This window comes from Tachyglossus aculeatus, chromosome 8, assembly GCF_015852505.1.
Source record: "Tachyglossus aculeatus isolate mTacAcu1 chromosome 8, mTacAcu1.pri, whole genome shotgun sequence".
NCBI lineage: Eukaryota > Metazoa > Chordata > Mammalia > Monotremata > Tachyglossidae > Tachyglossus > Tachyglossus aculeatus.
In genome coordinates this window covers 4,520,972-4,542,475 of record NC_052073.1, presented here as the reverse complement: position 1 = coordinate 4,542,475, position 21,504 = coordinate 4,520,972, and the positions used below count along the sequence as shown (strand labels likewise).

Here is a 21,504-nt window from a genome sequence, read left to right as displayed (position 1 = left end):
TGGGGGAGTGTGTGTGTGTATGGGGGAGACTGAAAGTCTTGGGGGAATGTGTGTATGTGTGTGTATATATATGGGGGAGTGTGTATATATATATGGGGGAGAGTGTGTGTGTGTGTGTATGGGGGAGACTGAAAGCCTTTGGGGGAATGTGTGTATGTGTGTATATATATATGGGGGAGACTGTGTTTGTATGGGGGAGTGTGTGTGTGCGCGTATGGGGGAGACTGAAAGTCTTTGGGGGAATGTGTGTGTGTGTGTATATATATGGGGGAGTGTGTGTGTGTATGGGGGAGACTGAAAGTCTTGGGGGAATGTGTGTTTGTGTGTGTGTGTGTATATATATATATATATATATATATGTGGGGGAGACTGTTTGGGGGAGAGTGTGTGTGTGCGCGTATGGGGGAGACTGAAAGTCTTTGGGGGAGAGTGTGTGTGTATGGGGGAGGCTGTGAAAGTGTATGGGGCAGGGAGAGAGAGAGAGAGAGAGAGAGCGTATGTGTGTGTGCGCGCACACATGGAGGGGAGTGCGTAAGTGTAAAGGGGGAGAGTGTGTGTGTGTGTGTGTGTGTGTGTGTGTTGGGCTCAGGGTGTGTGAGCGGGAGTTCGGGGGCGCTGCCCCCGGCCCCCGGCCCCACCCCCCGGCCTTCCTCAGCGCCCCAGGCCCGGGGGAGGGGAAGGGGAAGGGGGAGGGCCGGGCCGGGCAGACCCTTCCTCCTCCGGACCCCCACCGGCCTCCCCCCGGGCCCCCCCCCCCCGGGCCGGCTCATTGTCCGGGGGAGGGGCCGGGCTTGGCCGGGGGCCGTCGGGGCGCCTCATTGTTGCCCAGAGTTGGGGCCCCCGGCCCGGCCCCCCGCGGGCACCGCCTGCTCTCCGGGGCCGGAGGGGCGAGGGAGCGGGGGCGGCGCCACGAGGAGGAGGAGGACGAGGAGGAGGGTCCGGCCTTCGGGAAACTTAGGGGACGGCGGCCTCCCAGTTGGCCGGACCCCTGTCCCCTCCGCGAGCACTGTGTCCCCCCCCCCCCCAGCCCCCGGAGCATCGTCCCCCCCAGGAGCACCATCCCCTCCAGGAGCACCGACCCCTCCAGGATCACTGTCCCCTCCATGTGTGCAACACCCAGAGACCCAGCAACACCCCCTCGCTCCATCCCCAGCCGCCATCCATCCATCCATCCATCCGTCCGTCCATCCATCCGTCCACCCGCCCGTGTCCCCCCGACCCTGGGTGGACACCGTGCCCCTCTCCCCTTCCCCAGGACCGGTGGCGGCGGCGGCGGCTGCGAGGGTCCGAAGATGAATCCGCAGCAGCAGCAGCAGCAGCAGCAGCAGCAGCAGCAGCGGATGGCCGCCATCGGCACGGACAAGGAGCTCAGCGACCTGCTGGACTTCAGCGCGGTAGGGCCGGATCCCCCCCGTGGGCCACCACCTCGTGGCGGGGGGCTGGGGGCTCCAGGGTCCACAGAGACACACACACACACCCACACAAACACACACACAGAGACAAGGCCACCCTGGGGTGGCAGGCCCAGCCAAGGTGGATGTCCTGTCTGGGCTCCCAGAGTGGAGACTCCACCGCCAGAAGGGTCAGTTGCTTTAGTTAAAATCAGGTTGTCCCCCCATCCTCACTTCCCTCGCTGGTGAATTTGGGTTGAGTCACCCCGAGCTACTGCTGATGGTTATCAGGAGTAGTTTTGTTTTTGTTTTTACACTCACCTCCCCTGGCTTCCTCTTCCCTTTATTCCCCCGCCACCACCCCTTTTTTTTCCTGGTTTTATTGGTGGTACCTCGAAATGTCAGCTTGGAGAAAGTCAGTCCGGAGTTAGGGATTTCATGATGCTGCCTTGCTTATAAAGCCCCTTGGGGATTTGAAAGAAGAAGGAGGGAAAAAAAAAAACCCAACAACTCCCCCTCCCCCCCAAAACCCAAAAGACAAACTCTGGTGTGTGTGTGTGGTGTGCATGTGTGTATACATCTATATACCCACACATATAATCTTCAAACTATATATATATATATATATACACACACACCATATTATGTGTATTAAATATATAATCAATTACCCTTTGACGTTAAAAGCGGCTCGCTCGTCTAGTTATAGTTGGCAGCGAAGATTATGGTGCGAACATCTTGAGTTGAATTCAATCATTTTAGTGTCTACCGCTGATTTTCCTGAAGAGAAAATGTTTGAACAAAATGTCAGGGAAATGGCCGAGATCACACAAACTCACTTCTTGGTTCTGTCGACGTGTCTGTATCCTATTTTGGGGTTTTGGCTCCAAAATAGATCAGCTAATTGATTGTTCTCCATGAACCTACTGTAGCAGAAAGATCAGGGCCATCCGAGAGGCGATTTTAATACTTCAATGATTTTTTTTTCTCTGTGTGTGTGTGTGTGTTGTTGTTGTTGTTTTGCAGATGTTTTCCCCACCTGTTAATAGTGGAAAAACCAGACCGACAACATTAGGAAGCAGCCAGTTCAGTGGATCGGGTAAGAAACAGTCGAGAACCCAAAGCTCAATTCTTTAAATTCTGAGCAGCCTCTTCCTGAACCCCTCTAACCCTCCTCGTCTAGTGGTATTATTCGGGTGGCTGTGTGCTTCTGTCTCAAAATAACCGATGACTTCGCTTAGTGACCCCTTTGACTTGTTTGAAAGTAATAGGTGGATTTCAGATGATTCTGATGTGCGCCTTAAAATGTGGTAATTTGTTTATCCAAAACAATAGCCTGCCTTTAGGGGCAACCTAGGAGATAACGGTTGCGTTTTTGTTGGTTACAACGAGCCCTTCTTCCTTTTCGTTTTGGCTTGTTACCTCTTCAGCTAGCTAGCGGTTGAAGTGAAATTAATTGCTGGATGTTTCTGAAAGTTAAACGACAGATAATCGGGTATCTCTTTAAGGACTTGGCGTGGTTCTGGTTATCTCTTCACGGAAGCCCCAGAAAGGTTTTCGACGGGATTTGGTCCTCGGTTGTTTCAAGTTTCTCTCGTGGAGTGAAGCGAATGAGACGTGAGTAGGAACTTAGGTGTAGGTAGCGAGCCCGTGTTGTGAGGGGGAAAGCCTCTTAAAGGATAGCATCGTGTTTGAACATCCTCTGGGCCCCCAGATGGAATTCTCAAACCAATTTCTAAAGAGTCCCTGGCCCGTACAGTATACGTTTTGAATGCTCTTGATTAATCTGGCCATCCTAGATGAATATTTGAGTAGTGTTCTGCATCTTGATCCAGAAGTTCACTTTTACAGACTCCCACGTGATCGCTCTTGCTTTTCCCCAATCATCCTCCATAAATTTCTCGTGAGCCTATTTCAGTCCAAGAAGGGTGTAATTTCCTGTGCCCTTTGCTCCTCGGTACTTGGAGAATTGAACCCCCCCCTTCCCCCATTTCACTGACACATCATCGGGAGCAACGTCTAAAAATGGCAGATATTAAAACCCGTGTGCCGGGGCCCAGGGAGTTCTGTAGGTGTCTCCGTGATTCGAGTGGCTTTTTCAAGGAAGTCTGAAAACGAGAATGCAGGGGCCTAGGCTCTCTTTAAAGCACTATTGATAATTTATTGAGCAAACTTCCTTGTTGTTCAGTTTCTGAATGGAAGAACCTCTTTTCAAAAATGATGCTGATGTCATCCAGAAAAGTACTTTTCGAGGGAGAGAATTATTCAAAGCTGGTGGAGCTTCTGTTATTCAAGAAACTCTCCTGAATATTTTATTTTGTTAATTTTTTTCCCCCGTTTCTCTTAACCAACAGGCAAATAAGTCTGGTCACAGAACTCCCTCTCAGGTCAAGAGAAAAACCAGACTTCGACTGACTTTCCAGGTCACTAACGGTACAACCGTTAGACAAAAATGTTGTCCCCGTCTACTCTCTTAGTATGATGGGTTAGGACATTCAGCAGACAATTCCGAATGAACCAAATTTTCCAATGTGCCAGTGTGTTCTTTTGACCTTGATGTTTATTGAAAAATTTTGTAACCTGACTGCTTTGGGGCACTTTTGAAGGCAAGCTGCAGAAGGCATCAGCAGGTTACTTTTATTATCGGGAGAAATTTCCTGTGGGCTTTTTCCAATGACCTAGATTGTAATATTAAAAAAATAATCGTGATAGTCACTAACTATGGAATCAATCCAAGGCGACCGATCGGTTATTCCAGTGCTTCAGAGGGAATCTGACCCCAATCATCCCATGATGATAATCTCGGATTATTTCTCTGTACGGTAGGAATGCTTTTAAGGGAGGAGCTCGAGATTGAAAATTCCCGTTTTCAGTTCAGTCCCCGACTCCACCTCCGTTCCTCAACCTACTTTTCCGAAGAGTAGGGGGAGGGATCTCTGCGGCTCCTTGGGACGCGGTCAGCCTTATGACGGCAGGGTCCGCTCTCCCCCCCCCACCCCCCAGCCCCTCGGGTGTGGAAAATGACCCAGACGATGATGAGTGTCATAATAAAGGTCGGCACGCATGATAAAATTTGGCTGGACTTGTTAAAAAGGATGACTTAAGGAAATACTTAAGCCATTTTCATCCGATGATCCGCATTCTGAAACAGTCTTCCGTTCTAGTTCCAGCTCTTTTGGCTTTTAAGTTGAGGAAGGCAAAAGCTTGAAAAATCTTAAAATCAAATCGTAGTTTTCTTGGCATGGGAGTAAAATTCCAAGCGAGACTTAAGCCTTCGAGTCATGGAGACGAGGAATGTTCAGTTTGGTCCTCTTTGGGGAAAATTCCTGCCCTTTTTACGGAGCTGACTTCATTTTACTTTTGGGGGGGCACCGGGGGCGGGGGGGGGGTGGTGGGATGGGACAGGGACAGTTGAGTCACGAGGGGCTTGTTCAGAGAGGTCCGGCCTGCCCACCCTGTGTGTGTGTGTTTGTGTGTGTTTGTGTGTGCATGTATGTGTGCGCGGAGAGTTTTCCTGGAAGGGGTGACACCCTTTCTGCAGCAGCACACGATATCGCCCGATCGATCCCGTTCACGGGGCAAGCCGAAGCGATGTGTGGCAGCTCATCGGAAACTACTTCCCCGTGAGACGACGGTTAATGCCTACCAAACCGTTACTTCTCTTCCTGGCAAATTCCGGCCTCACGTGATGTGATCACATCCACACAGGTGTTCATTTTTCTGAGGGGCTCAGGGAGCCGGAGACGGCCTCGCGATTGGGTCGGGATGCTCGGATTCTCCCAGAAGACTGGTCCGCGGGGTGACCTTGGCTCAGAGCACAGTCCATCTCCGCAAGGGCGAGAGGTGATGGGCTCTTTCGGCTCGATCGTCAGCCGGCGTCGGGCTTTGACATTGAGGGTGGTGTCCGAGCAGCAAAAGTGCAGGAGTCTAATTTCTGGCACCCTAAGGGATAATCGATCGATCAGTGGCAAATCTGTTGAGTGCGTATTGGGTTTGGAGCACTGTACTAAACGTTTGGGAGGGGATAGTTCAACAGAGTTGGTAGACACCTTCCCCTGCCCACCTAGAGCTCTCTTACAGTCTAGACTCACGAGCCTATTGTGATCCCGGGTGACTTTGTTGTGGAATCAGATTTCAGGAAACAAACGACAATCATCGCTGAATACTTTGATTTGATGGTTTTTGAGGCCAAGTAGTGAAAATGAATTTGGAGGGCAAGCCAATATTTATTTAGATGTTTACCCACTTAGGACTATCCAGTAGCAAATGATCTGTCTATTTTGTTACCGACCTAGCTTCTCCATAGCCTGCAGGGTTTTGAGTATGGAACCTCTTTGATATTTCTTCCTAGAAAATCCAGGTCTTTCGAAAAAGGAAGCAATGGTTTGCTTTTTCTCATTCCAAACGTATTTGCTCAAGTAAATAGAAATATGAAAAACTTGCTTATCGCCTCACTGGGGCAGTTTTTTCTTTTTCTGTGATGGGGTCAAGATTGGTTCCTTTCTAGGTTTTTGAGGAAGTAGTTGTAAAAAAAAAAAAAAAAAAAACAGCAACAAAACCTCTCCATTATCTCGTCTTGAAAGGGATATGACAATAATAATAACAATTGTGGTATTGGTTAAGCGCTTACTATGTGCCAAACACTGTTCTAAGCGCCGGGGTAGGTGCAAGGTAATCAGGTTGGACATAGTCCATGTCGCTCATGGGGCTCACAGTCTTGATCCCCATCTGACAGATGAGGGAACTGAGGCACAGAGAAGTGAAGCGACTTGCCCCAGGTCACACAGCAGACATGTGGCTGAGCCAGGATTAGAACCCACGACCTTTGACTCCCGGGCCCGGGCCCTTCCCACTAGGCCTTTGCTCACGCTCCTGATTCCCCAACAGCTTTTACAAGTGGTCGGAAGGGTGGGCTTTCAAAAAAAGTTGGGTTTGCACCAGAAATAATTGTAGTCACTAAAGTCTTCCACCTGAAGCACGTTTCTTTTTCAACTTCTAGCTAAGATTGGAATGACAGAATTTTTTTCCACCAGAATAAAAATTGGGATAAAGACAGATTTAGCAAAGAGCATATTGTCAAAATTCGTAAGGGACTGGAAATAGATTTCAGTGCTGCCTAGGTTGGTTTCCAAGTGCAAGGAGTGGGAGGCCTTAAATTAATCAGAGAAGCAAGGTTGGTGCTCTTCTTGGCAATGGTTCCTTAAGGAGGCGGGCCAGGGTCATGTCATTTCTCTGAGAACGTTGCAGCGGTGGTGGTGTTTTTACAGTGCCACGCCGTCATGCTCTCCCCTGTTACGGTCTCCCCTTGAGGATGTCTTGTCCGGGGGGTCCCGGCAACCCGCTGACGCAAATCTCGGGGATGAATATTAGGTTTTGGTCAGGTTGCGTGTGAAAAAGTAGAAAAGCGTGCAGCCGTTCTCAGAGCTGTCAGCTCTTCAGTGGGGTGCGTTGCTGAGATAGTCCTCGGACCAGAGAACCACTAATCGGGAGTGAAAGCCATCGGGGACGGCAGCAAAACCTCCCGGAGCCTTCCGATGGCAAATCGCGTCACTTAGCGGCACCGGATGGATGCACGAAGGGGGAAGAGAAATGACACGTGGCGCACGGCGGGTTAAATGACAGAGGGCTTGGGTCATTTGAGCCGTTGCTTTCGCAGATGGTTTCCGTCTCCCGGGAAAGCTCCGTGGTCTCGGGATGGTTCCAACTTTTGGGGGAATTTTTCCCCCTCCCCGCCTCCCTTCCGTGTTTGGCTGCGTTTCCCCCATCAGCCCCTTGGTTGGGTTCCTCCCACAGCCCGCCCCGACTCTCCAAGTGGGGCTTCCTGCTGGGAAGTGGAAAAGGCCACGGAGAAGGAATGCCATTCCTGCGGGCAGAGTCCGGAGCGAAGCCAACAGGGGGCCGACGCAGCTCGGGGCTGGGTGGCAGGGAGCGGGGGTTGGCGGGAGAGGGGGTGATGGCTCACCAGAGCCGGAGGGGACTTCCCCACCTGGTGAAGTCATTCGCACCCAGGGCTCCAGGCTCATGCACCAGGGTGTGCTTTCCTGAGGAGGGGTCTCTGAGGAGAACGCGGTAGCCAGGGAGTTGGGGGGCATTTCATTAATCAGTTGATGATGTTTCTCGAGCGCTTACTGTGTGCAGAGCACTGTACTGAGCGCTTGGGAGAGGACAATATCGCAGAGTTGGGAGGCACGTTTCCCTGCTGACGACAAGCTGGCGCACACTCTCTCATGTACCGTCTCTCGCTCTCTCTCCCACTCCTCGCCTTCTTCTCTCTCCAATTTGGAGTGACTGCTCTAATTCCGTTCCTATTTGTATCCTGTTTAGGGTGGAGAGGTTGACATTTAACCTGATTCCGTGGTGCTTTAGGGAGTGAAATGAGAAGGCGGGGAGCGGTAGCAGTAAGACCGGACTTTGGAGAGCTTGGGCTGGACTTCGCCGCTGTCCGGTCGTCAAACGACACCCGCTTCAGGCCAGGAGAGACTGAAAGGGCGTCGGGTCCGGCACGGGCTCGGAGGCTTCGTTCTGTGTGCCCCAGGGGGATCCCCCAGGCGGCCCCCCGACAGTCCTCGCTCCTCTGCTGGGTGAAAATAGCGCCTGTGTGGCATTGGGAGTGGCGGAGTTTCATGCAGTACTCTGAGCTGGGGATGGCAACTTCGCCTGCCTTCTGGAAAGTAGTGTGGCCCAGTGGACAGAGTCCGGGCCCTGGAGTTGGAGGACTGGGCTTTTAATCCTGGCTCCACCGCTTGTCTGCTGTGTGACCCCGGGCAAGTCATTTGACTTCTCCGGGCCACGGCTCCCTTGTCGGTAAAATAATAATAATAATGATGGCATTTGTTAAGCGCTTCCTATGTGCGAAGCACTGTTCTAAGCGTTGGGGGAATATAAGGTGATCAGGTTGTCCCACGTGGGTCTCACAGTCTTAGACCCCATTTTACGGATGAGGGAACTGAGGCTCAGAAGTTAAGTGATTTGCCCAAGGTCACACAGCAGACGTGGCGGAGCCAGGTTTAGAACCCGTGACCTCCGACTCCCAAACCCGTGCTCTTTCCACTGAGCCACGCTGCTTCTTTTGAATGGGGATTAAGATTAAAATGGGGATTAAGAGTGAGAGCCCCAAGTGGGACAGGGACTATATATCCAACCTGATTGACTTGTTTTTACCCCAGGGTGTAGACAGTGCTTGGCACATAGCCCGTGCCAAGCACATAAGTGATTAACAAGTACCATTATTGCAATAATAATAATAATAATTATTATTATTATTGTGGAAAGAGTTGGGTCCTAATTCTGGCTCTGCCACCTGTCTGCTGTGTGACCCCGGGCAAGTCACTTTACTTTTCCGGGCCTCAGCTACCTTGTCGGTAAAATGGGGATTAAGAGGGTGAGCCCCATGTGGGACAGGGGCTATATATCTAACCTGATTGACTTGTATTTATCCCAGTGCGTAAACAATGCTTGGCACATAGTAAGTGCTTAACAAGTACCATTATTTTTATTATTATTATTATTATTGTGGAAAGAGTTGGGTTCTAATCCTGGCTCTGCCACCTGTCTACTGTTTGACCCTAGGTAAGTCACTTGACTTCTCTGTGCTTTGGGGGTTCAGTACGTGTTCTCTCCCGTATTTAGATAGTAAATGCCATGTGGGACAGGAACTGTGCCCAACCTAACTGTCTTATTCATATTAGCGTCCGTCTCCCCCACTAGACTATAAGTGTATTACGGGCAGGGAATGTGTCTGCTAATTCTGTTGTAGTCTACTCTCCCAAGCGCTTAGAACAGTGCTCTGCACGTAGTAAGTGCTCAATAAATACCACTGACTGATTGTTCCTATCCCAACACTCAGTCTGGTCCTTGGTATGTATTAAGCACTAATCACAATTATTATTCCGTATTGTGATTATTGTTATTACATCCAGCTGGACTCCCAGTCTGGCCCTGAGGTCAGGTGTTTCCGGGGTAATGGCATTCCCAGATCAGGGGATGCGTTCACACCCATCCAGGCCAGGCCACGGGGAGGGGCAAGATCCTTTTATCCTAACTGCCGGGCCAGGTAAGGCCGGATTCCAGCTAGGAGGAGATGGACGGCTACCTCACGGAGCCGGCTCTCCCCGTGGAGAAATCGAGAGAACCGGCTCGAGAGCCGGGTAGGGGGTGAGAAAGGGAATTCTCTGCCAAGGGGAAAGTAATAAAGCAAACCTGGGAAACAGTTACCCTCCAGGGCCATAAATAGTGATATCCATTATTAAAAGGCCAAGCTAAAATTGGGCACAGGAGGAAAGGCAGAAATGCAGCGTTCAGCGGGTTTTCACCCAGAGAGCTTACTAATCGTTCTGGAAAAGAGACCATTGCTCCGATCCCTGGGATGGCTTAGGGATTTCAGATGTCTTCGCTGTTAAGGGATACAGAAGCAGTATGGTACAGTGCTCTGCACATAGTAAGCGCTCAATAAATACGATTGATGATGATGATGATGGTAGGTATGCCATGGGTCTGGGAGCCCGAAGGTCATGGATTCTAATCCCAGCTCCGCCACGTGTCTGCTGTGTGGCCTTGGACAAGTCACTTCACTTCTCTGGGCCTCAGTTACCTCTTCTGTAAATTGGGGATTAAGATTGCGAGCCCCATGTGGGATAGGGACTGCATCCAACCTGATTAGGTTGTATCTACCCCAGTGCTTATTCATTCAGTCATATTCATCAAGCACTTACTGTGTGCAAAGCACTGTACCAGGCGCTTGGGAGAGTACAGTACAACAACAAACAGACACATTCCCTGCCCACAATGAGCTCACAGTTTAGAGGGGAAGTTTAGGATAGTGCGTGACATGTAGGAAGCGCTTAACAAATACAATTATGATTGTTATTATGTTCAAATTGCAGGGTGACGCCCCTTTGATTAAGCCACGTGGGGGGTTCAGGAGAAAATGGGTTATCCTGCGTACTTTGCCCATGGGCAGGTTCTAGGCTCACAGAGAGGAGCCTGATGTGTGACCCAGATTGAGGCTGGGGCAGGGGAGAAGAGAGGGCCGGAGACGCTACTTTCGTCTTGGTTTGAACAGCATCCTCTGTATCTGAGTTCCTTGAGGGTTGGGTTCGTCCATCCTGCTTCCCATGCCTCTCGGTTGGACCTTTCATTCAATTCATTTGTATTTATTGAGTGCTTACTGTGTGCAAAGCACTGTACTAAGTGCTTCTCTCCAGTTTTTAGACTGTGAGCCCACTGTTGGGTAGGGACTGTCTCTATATGTTGCCAACTTGTACTTCCCAAGCGCTTAGTACAGTGCTCTGCACACAGTAAGCGCTCAATAAATACGATTGATTGATTGATTCCCCAGCCCCCCGCCCCCCAGCCTCCTGGAGGAACAGAAGTGCTGAGGCAAGTTTAACCCCCCAAAGTGCCAGACCTAAATAAGGCTGTGCCCAGAACCAACATGGCCTAGTGGAGCACAGCCCTGGGAGTCCAGGTCATGGGTTCTAATCCCGGCTCTGCCACTTCTCTGTTGCGTGAATATGGGCAAGTCACTTCACTTCTCCGTGCCTCAGTTCCGTCATCTGTAAAATGGAAATTAAGACTATCAGCCCCGTGTGGGGCAGGGACTGTGTCCAACCCGATTATCTTGCACCTTCCTCAGTGTTTGGAACAGTGCTTGGCACATAGCGCTTAACGAATACCATCATCATCATTATTATGTGTCTGTTTTATTCTCCTGTACTTTCCCCAGCGCCTAGTACACAGTAAGCTCAGTAAATATGAATGAATGAATGAATTCACCGGGGGACCCAATGCTCTTTCCCTGGTGGGGAAAGTTCAGAGCCCCAGAAAAAGAGCTTTTAGGGCAGTAACTGGCTCCGATGTCTTATGCGTCTGAGAGTCGATCAAACAGCCCGTAATAAAAGGCAGAAGCATAAAAGAACACAATCGCCAAATTCAAACGGTTGGTAATGATCTAGGAATCCCTCTCCTCTCCCTCTCCTCCCATCTCCCCTCCCTCCCCGTCAAGGGAAAACGAACCCCAGCCGGCAGGAAATCATTTCCGGCCTTGAAGTGGGAAGGGCAGGCTGAGACGAGAGCTCTTGTATCCATCGGCCTTGTACCTGGGGGCCGAGACGGCGGTGTCCAGGCGCTGGAGATGCCTGCAGGTGGGCAAGTCCTTGATTCGGGGGTGGAGGGAGGAGGAGGTTAGAGGGAGGCCAGAGAGGAGGAGGAGAAGGAGGCGGCGGCAGCGTCTCAGAGAGGGGTCTGCACCCGTTTGCTTCCCACTGCTTGACAGGGAGCTCTTGAGGATTGTGGAAACCAGCAGGGCCAACTTGAAAATCCATCCACCACATCATTGGAGGTTGTTGTGAAGAAGGCTGGTTGCACCTTAATACGATCACGGCTGCTCCCGCAACGCGGGAAGAACTCGGAGGGGGCTTCTGCTACGGAAGGGAATTGTAATCATCAGACCCCTGCCCCCAGACCTGGGTAATAATGACATTTATTAAGCACTTACTGTGTGCAAAGCACTGTTCTAAGCGCTGGGGAGGTTACAAGGTGATCAGGTTGTCCCACATGGGGCTTACACTCTTCATCCCCAATTTACAGATGAGGTAACTGAGGCTCAGCCTCGCCCCCTCCTACCTCACCTCCCTTCTCTCCTTCTACTGCCCAGCCCGCACCCTCCGCTCCTCCGCCGCTAATCTCCTCACCGTACCTCGTTCTCGCCTGTCCCGCCATCGACCCCCGGCCCACGTCATCCCCCGGGCCTGGAATGGCCTCCCTCTGCCCATCCGCCAAGCTAGCTCTCTTCCTCCCTTCAAGGCCCTGCTGAGAGCTCACCTCCTCCAGGAGGCCTTCTCAGACTGAGCCCCTTCCTTCCTCTCCCCCTCGTCCCCCTCTCCATCCCCCCATCTTACCTCCTTCCCTTCCCCACAGCACCTGTATATATGTATATATGGTTGTACATATTTATTACTCTATTTATTTATTTATTTATTTATTTTACTTGTACATATCTATCCTATTTATTTTATTTTGTTGGTATGTTTGGTTTTGTTCTCTGTCTCCAACTTTTAGACTGTGAGCCCACTGTTGGGTAGGGACTGTCTCTATGTGTTGCCAGTTTGTACTTCCCAAGTGCTTAGTACAGTGCTCTGCACATAGTAAGTGCTCAATAAATACGATTGATGATGATGATGATGGTGAAGTGACTTGCCCAAAGTCACTCAGCTGACAATTGGCGGAGCGGGATTGGAACCCGTGACCTCTGACTCCAAAGCCCGGGCTCAGTCCACTGAGCCACGCTGCAGTTGTGGCTGTGGTGGGATTGTCATGGGACAAATGGGTGTGGGGGTGTGGGTGGGGGGAGACAAGAAAAAGGTGCCAGAGTCCTTGGCGCAGCATCAGACACACACACACATGCCTCTCAGTGTGAAACAGGGCCAAAGAGCCTGAACTCTCCCAGTTCACTCTTCAGCGGTGAAGGGAGAGACGCTCCCTTGTGTCGTCCACTCCCCAGGCCGCAGTGGGGAGATTTCTGAAACGTCCGGCCGAGAGGACAGGCCGGTCCTCCAGGAAAGAGGCCCCCGCCGGGTCAGCAGCATGAAATTATCATCATCAATCGTATTTATTGAGCGCTTACTATGTGCAGAGCACTGTACTAAGCGCTTGGGAAGTACAAATTGGCAACATATAGAGAGAGTCCCTACCCAACATTGGGCTCACAGTCTAAAAGGGGGAGACAGAGAACAAAGCCAAACATACTAACAAAATAAAATAGAATAGATATGTGCAAGTAAAATAAATAAATAAATAGAGTAATAAATATGTACAACCATATATACATATATACAGGTGCTGTGGGGAAGGGAAGGAGGTAAGATGGGGGGATGGAGAGGGGGACGAGGGGGAGAGGAAGGAAGGGGCTCAGTCTGGGAAGGCCTCCTGGAGGAGGTGAGCTCTCAGCAGGGCCTTGAAGGGAGGAAGAGAGCTAGCTTGGCGGATGGGCAGTGGGAGGGCATTCCAGGCCCGGGGGATGACGTGGGCCGGGGGTCGATGGCGGGACAGGCGAGAACGAGGTACGGGGAGGAGATTAGCGGCCGAGGAGCGGAGGGTGCAGGCTGGGCTGGAGAAGGAGAGAAGGGAGGTGAGGTAGGAGGGGGCCAGGGGATGGACAGCCTTGAAGCCCAGGGTGAGAAGTTTCTGCCTGATGCGCAGATTGATTGGTAGCCACTGGAGATTTTGATGAAATTGGGAGAGATCCTTCTGGAAAAGCGGCTGTGGAGTCCCCGCAGTGAGGGCGGGTGACTCATGCCGCTCAGGGCCAGAACCACCTCCCACCTTCCAGGTCGGGGAGATAATTGGGATTGTTTCAGGTGGATTCAGTCATTCAATCGTATTTATTGAGCACTTATTGTGTGCAGAGCACTGTACTAAGCACTTCGGAAGTACAAGTTGGAAGCATATAGGGACGGTCCCTACCCAACAACGAGCTCACGGTCTAGAGCAGGAGACAGACATTAATACAAATAGGTAAAACAATAAATTACAGATAGATACATAGGTGCTGTGGGGAGTCATTCATTCAATCGCATTTATTGAGCGCCCACTGTGTGCAGGGCACTGTACTAAGCGCTTGGGAAGTACAAGTTGGAAACATAGAGAGACGGTCCCTTTTCATCCCCGCTTTCCAGACGAGGGAACTGAGGCAGGGAGAAGTGAAGTGACTTGTCCGAGGTCACAGGGCAGAGCGTCCCTCCCAACCCCCCGCCCCTCACGGGCCGGTCCTTACGTTGAGCGGCAGCTCCCCGTCCACCTCCTCCATGGCGGCCCCCGGGCTGGATCCCTTAGTCTGTTAGGATTGGGTCCCACTCGATTATCTTTATCCGCCTCAGTGATGATGATGATGATGGTATTTGTTAGAGAAGCAGCGTGGCTCAGGGATAGAGCACGGGCTTTGGAGTCAGTGGTCATGGGTTCAAATCCCGGCTCCGCCAGTTGTCAGCTGGGTGACTTTGGGCAAGTCACTTCACTTCTCTGTGCTTCAGTTCCCTCACCTGTAAAATGGGGATTGACTGTGAGCCCCCCATGGGACAACCTGATCACCTTGTATCCCCCCAGCGCTTAGAACAGTGCTTTGCACATAGTAAGTGCTTAATAATAATAATAATAGCAATAATAATAATAATGGCATTTATTAAGCGCTTGCTATGTGTGAAGCCCTGTTTTAAGCGCTGCAAGGTGATCAGATCGTCCCATGTGGGGCTCACCCAGTCTTAATCCCCATTTTACAGATGAGGTAACTGAGGCACGGAGAAGTTAAGTGGCTTGCCCAAGGTCACACAGCTGACAGGTGGTGGAGTCGGGATTCAAATCCCATGACCTCTGACTCCCAAGCCCGTGCTCTTTCCACTGAGCCACGCTGCTTCTCTTGGTACGGTGCTTAGTACAGTGCTTGGCACACAGTAAGCTTGGAACAAATGTCACAGTTATTGTTGTTTTCCAGATCACCCCACCTTTCTCAGCAGTTCATTTTTGTGGCCGTTGGCGTGGCTATCTGTAATATTACTAAGAGTCAAAGCGCTTTCCACATCTCATTTGCCTGTACACTGTTCCCACGAAGCAGGGACAAGACAGGGATCCTTATTCCCATTTTACAGGTCAGGAAGCGGAGGCCCAGAGAAGTGAATTGACTTATCCGAGTACCATTGTGTCAGTGGCAGAGTTGAAATTTGAACCCAGGTTTCCAGGCTAACAGACTCTTTCTGTAGTCTCTTTCTGTAATTTATTTCTATTAATGCCTGTCTCCCCCTCTAGACTGTAAACTTGTTGTGGGCAGGAAATGTCTGTTTATTGTCTTTTGTATTCTTCAGAAGTGTAGTACAGTGCTCTGCACACAGTAAGCACTCAGTAAATATGAATTCTCCTAGTCTGTATTGTTGGAATTGGCCAATGGTGCCGTCCGTCCGTCCCTTCCTCCCTCAGAAGGAGCGATCTCCTCCAAGAATGCTTTTAGGGACAGAGCAAGGAATAATAGTAATAATAATAATAATGATAATAATAATAATGGCATTTATTAAGCACTTACTATGTGCAAAGCACTGTTCTAAGTGCTGCGGAGGTTACAAGGTGAACAGGTTGTCCCACGGGGGGCTCACAGTATTAATCCCCATTTTACAGATGAGGTAACTGAGGCACAGAGAAGTGAAGCGACTTGCCCAAAGTCACACAGCTGACAATTGGCGGAGCCGGGATTTGAACCCATGACCTCTGACTCCAAAGCCCGTGCTCAAGCAAGGGAAACAGCGTGGTCTAATGGTTAGAGCACGGGCCCGGGAGTCAGAAGGTCAAGGGTTCTAATCCTGGCTCCTCCACTTATCTGCCGTGTGACCTTGGGCAAGTCACTTCTCTGGGCCTCGGTTACCTCATCTGTAAAATGGGGATTGAGATTGTGAGTCCCATGTGGGACAGGGACCGTTTCCGACGTGATTGGAATAGTACTTGACACATAGCAAGCAGAGAAGCAGCATGGCTCAGTGGAAAGAGCTTGGGCTTTGGAGTCAGAGGTCATGGGTTCAAATCCCGGCTCTGCCAATTGTCAGCTCTGTGACTTTGGGCAAGTCACTTGACTTCTCTGGGCCTCAGTTCCCTCATCTGTAAAATGGGGATTAAGACTGTGAGCCCCCCGTGGGACAACCTGATCACCTTGTAACCTCCCCAGCGTGCTTTGCACATAGTAAGCGCTTAATAAATGCCATCATCATTAAATGCCATCATCATAGCAAGCGCTTAAAATGCCATTGTTACTATTAATCAATCAGTCAATCGTATTTATTGAGCGCTTACTGTGTGCAGAGCACTGTACTAAGCGCTTGGGAAGTACAAGTTGGCAACATATAGAGACAGTCCCTACCCGACAGTGGGCTCACAGTCTAAAATTATTCTATTATTATTCTAGTGCGGGATGGGAGGTCTCTCACAAAACAGAGTCCCGGTGGGAGCGGGACCTGGGAAGCTGGGTGTTTTCCGGGAATCTTCCGGGTTGCCTACCTTTGGGAGTAACCTGGGCACAGGCTCAGCACCTCCGTTTTCCTTCTGCACAGTGTGTGGCCTTGAGCTGTGATAGCCACCCCAAGGACTTAGCCCCCAACTTCTAGAGGGAGGGCAATTATTTGGATTTTCCAGCCCCAGGAGCGGTCAATAGAGGCTACTGAGCCGGGCTGGATTCACCCTCTTGGGGGGGCCTGAGGCTGTTAGATCTCCCCCTTTTAGACTGTGAGCCCACTGTTGGGTAGGGACTGTCTCTATATGTTGCCAATTTGTACTTCCCAAGCGCTTAGTACAGTGCTCTACACATAGTAAGCGCTCAATAAATACAATTGATGATGATGATGATGAGCCCCCTGTATATACTAAACTTGCCTCTCAGCCTAAGGCGACTATGTGCTATTAGTTTTAATTTGAAGTGACCTACTTCTTCTGAACAGCTGTTGCATTCCAAAGCATAGATCATACTACATTTATATATATGTATGTGTGTATGTATAGATGTAGGCACACACGTACACACAAATGCATACATTTAATATTTAATAATTTAGAGAAGCAGCGCGGCTCAGTAGAAGGAGCCCGGGCTTGGGAGTCAGAGGTCATGGGTTCAAATCCCGGCTGTGCCAACTAGTTGTGTGACTTTGGGCAAGTCACTTCTCTTCTCTGGGCCTCAGTTCCCTCATCTGTAAAATGGGGATGAAGACTGTGAGCCCCCCCTGTGGGACAAGCTTGTAATCTCCCCAGCGCTTACAACAGTGCTTTGCACATAGTAAGCGCTTAATAAATGCCATTATTATTATTATAATAATGGTGGTATTGTACTAAACTCCGGGAGAGTTTGTAGTCTTCATCCCCATTTTACAGATGAGGTCACTGAGGCCCAGAGAAGTGACTTGCCCAAGATCACACAGCAGAGAAGCGGCGGAGGCAGGATTAGAACCCAAGTCCTTCTGCCTCCCAGGCCTATCTGCTAGGATATGCTGCTCTTCACTGTGAGAAGGGAATGTGTCTGTTTATTGTAGTATTGCATTCTCCCAAGCGCAATATGTGCAGCCCGTGTGGGGATCACGGTCTCAATCCCCATTTTACAGATGAGGGAACTGAGGCCCAGAGAAGCGAAGTGATTTGCCCAAGGCCACCCAGCGGACAGGTGGTGGAGCCGGGATCAAGACCCATGGCCTTGTGACTCCCAAGCCTGAACTCTATCCCATCCGCCAAGCTAGCTCTCTTCCTCCCTTCAAGGCCCTGCTGAGAGCTCACCTCCTCCAGGAGGCCTTCCCAGACTGAGCCCCTTCCTTCCGCTCCCCCTCGTCCCCCTCTCCATCCCCCCATCTTACCTCCTTCCCTTCCCCACAGCACCTGTATATATGTATATATGCTTGTACATATTTATTACTCTATTTTATTTGTACATATCTATTCTATTTATTTTATTTTGTTAGTATGTTTGGTTTTGTTCTCTGTCTCCCCCTTTTAGACTGTGAGCCCACTGTTGGGTAGGGACTGTCTCTATATGTTGCCAATTTGTACTTCCCAAGCGCTTAGTACAGTGCTCTGCACATAGTAAGCGCTCAATAAATACGATTGATGATTGATGTTGATCCCGCTAGGCCACGCTGCTTCCATGCATGTAGCATGATTGTATGTAGTTGGGGGATTATTTTTACGCATTCCCTCCCTGTTATCCTGAGGCCTTGGGAACCCTGTTGTAAAGTCATTGGATGCCGACTCACTACGGCTGAATCCGACTCCACCCTTATGTACTTTCCAAGTGCTTAGTCCAGTGCTCCGCACACAGTAAGCGCTCAGTAAATACGATTGAATGAATGAATGACTAGACATACTGCTGGCTCAGCAAAACTGAGGTCTCTAATCAACACCCTCCTCCCCACCGACCCCCCTCGAGCGAGAGGAAAGTTTTTGCCAATTTGTACTTCCCAAGCGCTTAGTACAGTGCTCTGCACATAGTAAGCGCTCAATAAATACGATTGATGATGATGATGATGAAGCAGCAGAACACCAGCACCCTACCTTCACACCATCTCTCGCCTCCCGCTCTCCACCAAGTGGAGACTTTTTAGTCGTCCCAGGGTGGGATTCAGTCAATCAATCGTATTTATTGAGCGCTTACTGTGTGCAGAGCACTGTACTAAGCGCTTGGGAAGTACAAGTTGGAAACATATAGAGACAGTCCCTACCCAACAGTGGGCTCCCAGTCTAAAAGGATTCAAGACCCGCTGTATAGTAGCAGGTTGTCATCTGGCCAGGCTGAGCCTCTCCCCCCCGGGAACCTGAGCTTCCCTGCCCCTACCTGCTGCTGCCTAATTTGTTCACTCAGTCGTATTTATTGAGCGCTTACTGTGTGCAGAGCACCGTACTAAGTGCTGGGGAGAGTGCAATACAACAATAAACAAACACATTCCCTTCCCACAGTGAGAAGCAGCATAGCCTAGTGGATAGAGCCCAGGCCCGAGAGGCAGAAGGACTTGGGCTCTAATCCCAGCTCCGCCGCTTGTCTGTTGTGTGATTTTGGGCAAGTCACTTCTCTGGGCCTGTACATAGCGCTGTACTAAGCGCTTAGTACAGTGCTCTGCACACAGTAAGCGCTCAATAAATACGATTGATTGATTGATTGGGCCTCAGTGACCTCATTTGTAAAATGGGGATGAAGACTAGGCCCAGCGTGGGACGGGGACTGCGTCCAACCGGATTAGCTTGTATCTACCCCAGCGTTTAGAACAGTGCTCGACACATAGTAAATACCTAAAAATACCATTATTATTATTATTGTTGTTGTTGTTAATGGGTCCTGGGGGGAGGAGGGAAAGGAGGAAACCAATGGAGGGGGTAGTAGCAGACAGGTCACTGAATCTGACCAGCCTGGCAAACGTGTTCCCGGCCCAGAAACCAAGGTACCATAATGAGTAATTTAAAGCTCCTAAAGCAAAGTAATAAAAAAAAAATAAAAAGCAAGGCCATGGGAAGGGTTGAAGTGCTGCCCTTCAGGAAGCTGGAATCACACTCTCTGTTGGGACTCTCTCTTCCTTTCCCAGATGTAGCATCACCACCTTAAGCTTAAGAACAATGCCACGAGAGGGGGTCATATTAAAGTTATTTTTGTCAGCACTTGGGTACTAACTGTTAGATTTTCTGCCTGGAAATAAGTTGAATTTAGGTCTGAGGGGCAGCAGGGTCTTGCCCAGAGCCAAGTGAGGAAAATAATATTAGTAATAACCGCTGTTCATTAAAGCACACACTCTATGCCAAGTGCTTTGCTAATTACCAAGGTACATACAAGGTAATCAAGTCAGACACATTCCCTTAATCACAGGGGGCTCACCATCTAAGTGGTAGGGGAGAGCTGTTGTCTTATCCCTGTTTTATAGCTGAGGACGTTGAGGCCCAGAGAGAGTAAGTGACTGGCCTAAGGCCACACAGCAGGCAGGCAGTAGGGGTAGGATTAGAACTGGTGCCGCCTGACGTTGGGTCCCATGCCGTTTCCACTATGCCCTGCTGCCACCTTGCAATCCTAATGCTCTTTAGCATACATTAATGATTCGTTACCTATCTAACACTTGTGGTGAGTTGGAAAGTGTTATTTTCATTTCACAGAGGAAACAGAAGAGAAATATACAGATCTATGCATTTGTCTGTGGTTTCTTATTGCCCTTGAGTGACAGCAAACTGAGCTGTTGGGAGTTGCACCTGTGCTGATATAAATCAAAAATGTCTTTTTGAAGAGGAATTTTAATGCCTCCAGAAAAGACCCCGTAAGAGCTTGAGTGGCATGTCTCCTGTTGGATCCCCCCCACAGAAAAAGATGTGTGTCTGTAACTCTTTTCTTATCCAAGCTCTCGGTCCGAGAGCTAAAGGAAGTTTGTTTTAAGTATTTGACCTGCTTGTAATGTCTTTCAGTGCTGCAGAGGAGGGGAGAGGTTTTTGGCACAAGCGATGTTCACATTCCACGGAAAGGACTTCTCTGCCCCTTCTGCCCGGTTGACCTAAGGCAGTTAGTTTGCAAGGCCCCTTCCTTCGGCAGCCTTGGCACCTGGAGAAATTCCAGGGTCGCAGGATGCCAGAGTGTCCATCCCGGTGAGGCTGTGGGGGGGATAAGGCAGTCTTCCCAGTCTTCCCTTAGGTTAGAAAAATCACCTGATAAGAATCAGACTAATTGTGGTGTTGCTTATGAGAAGTAGCGTGGTGTAGAGGGTAGACTGTGGGCTTGGGAGTCAGAAAGTTATGGGTTCTAATCCTGGCTCTGCCACTTGTCTGTGGTGTGACCTTGGGCAAGTCACTTTATTTCTCTGTGCCTCAGTTACCTCATCTGTAGAATGGGGGTTGAGACTGTGAGCCCCATGTGGGAAAGGGACTGCATCCAACCCGACTTGCTCGATTCCACCCCAGCGCTTAGTACAGGACCTGGCACATAGTAAGTGCTTAACAAATACCACAGTTATTATTATTATTGTGTACTTACTGTGTGCTAAGCAGTGAGCTGAGCGCTGGGGTGGATATTAGGTTGGAAGCTGTCCCTGTCCCACAGGGAGCTCAAAGTCTAAGTAAGGTCGGGAGGAGGTCAGTCAATCAGTTTGTATTTATTGAGCATGTACTGTGTGCAGAGCGCTGTACTAAGCGCTTGGGAGAGGACAGTATAACAACATAGATACATTAACTGTCCACAGTGAGCTTACAGTCTAGATGGGGAGACAAACATTAATATAAATAAATCAATTACAGATATGTATGTAAGTGCAGTGGGGCTTGGAGCAGGGGGATGAATGAGGAGAGCAGGTCAGGGTGATGCAGAAGGGAGCGGAAGAAAAGGAAGAGAGGGCTTAGAACAGATCTCTGGGAGGAGATATGCCTTCAGTAAGGCTTGGAAGTTGGGGAGAGGCATTGTCAGATATGAGGAGGGAGGGTGTTCCTGGCCAGAGACAGGAGGATGCGGGTGAGATATTGGTGGTGAGATAGATGAGGTACAGGAGGAGGAATTTAGGCCCATTTTGCAGATGGGGAAACTGGGGCCCGGAGGAGTGGAGTGGTTTGCCCAGGTTGACACAGCGGTGATTTGCCCGATCTCCCA

General features: G+C 50.0%; 1 protein-coding gene across 5 annotated transcripts in view; it reads left to right on the top strand.

Moving 5' to 3' along the window:
- Positions 1 to 1,143: 1,143 nt before the first annotated feature.
- The window catches only part of TCF12 (transcription factor 12), a 321,095-nt gene continuing 300,734 nt past the window's right edge, over positions 1,144 to 21,504 (top strand). For 3 of the 5 annotated variants that reach the window (XM_038750654.1, XM_038750653.1, XM_038750652.1), the window contains exons 1-2: positions 1,312 to 1,394; positions 2,418 to 2,490. In XM_038750654.1, coding sequence (XP_038606582.1) covers positions 1,341 to 1,394; positions 2,418 to 2,490 — 127 coding nt within the window. In that variant the 5' untranslated portion in view covers positions 1,312 to 1,340. Of the gene's footprint in view, positions 1,395 to 2,417; positions 2,491 to 21,504 lie in introns of all 5 variants that reach the window. The other 2 variants (XM_038750651.1, XM_038750650.1) reach the window with 2 other exon arrangements.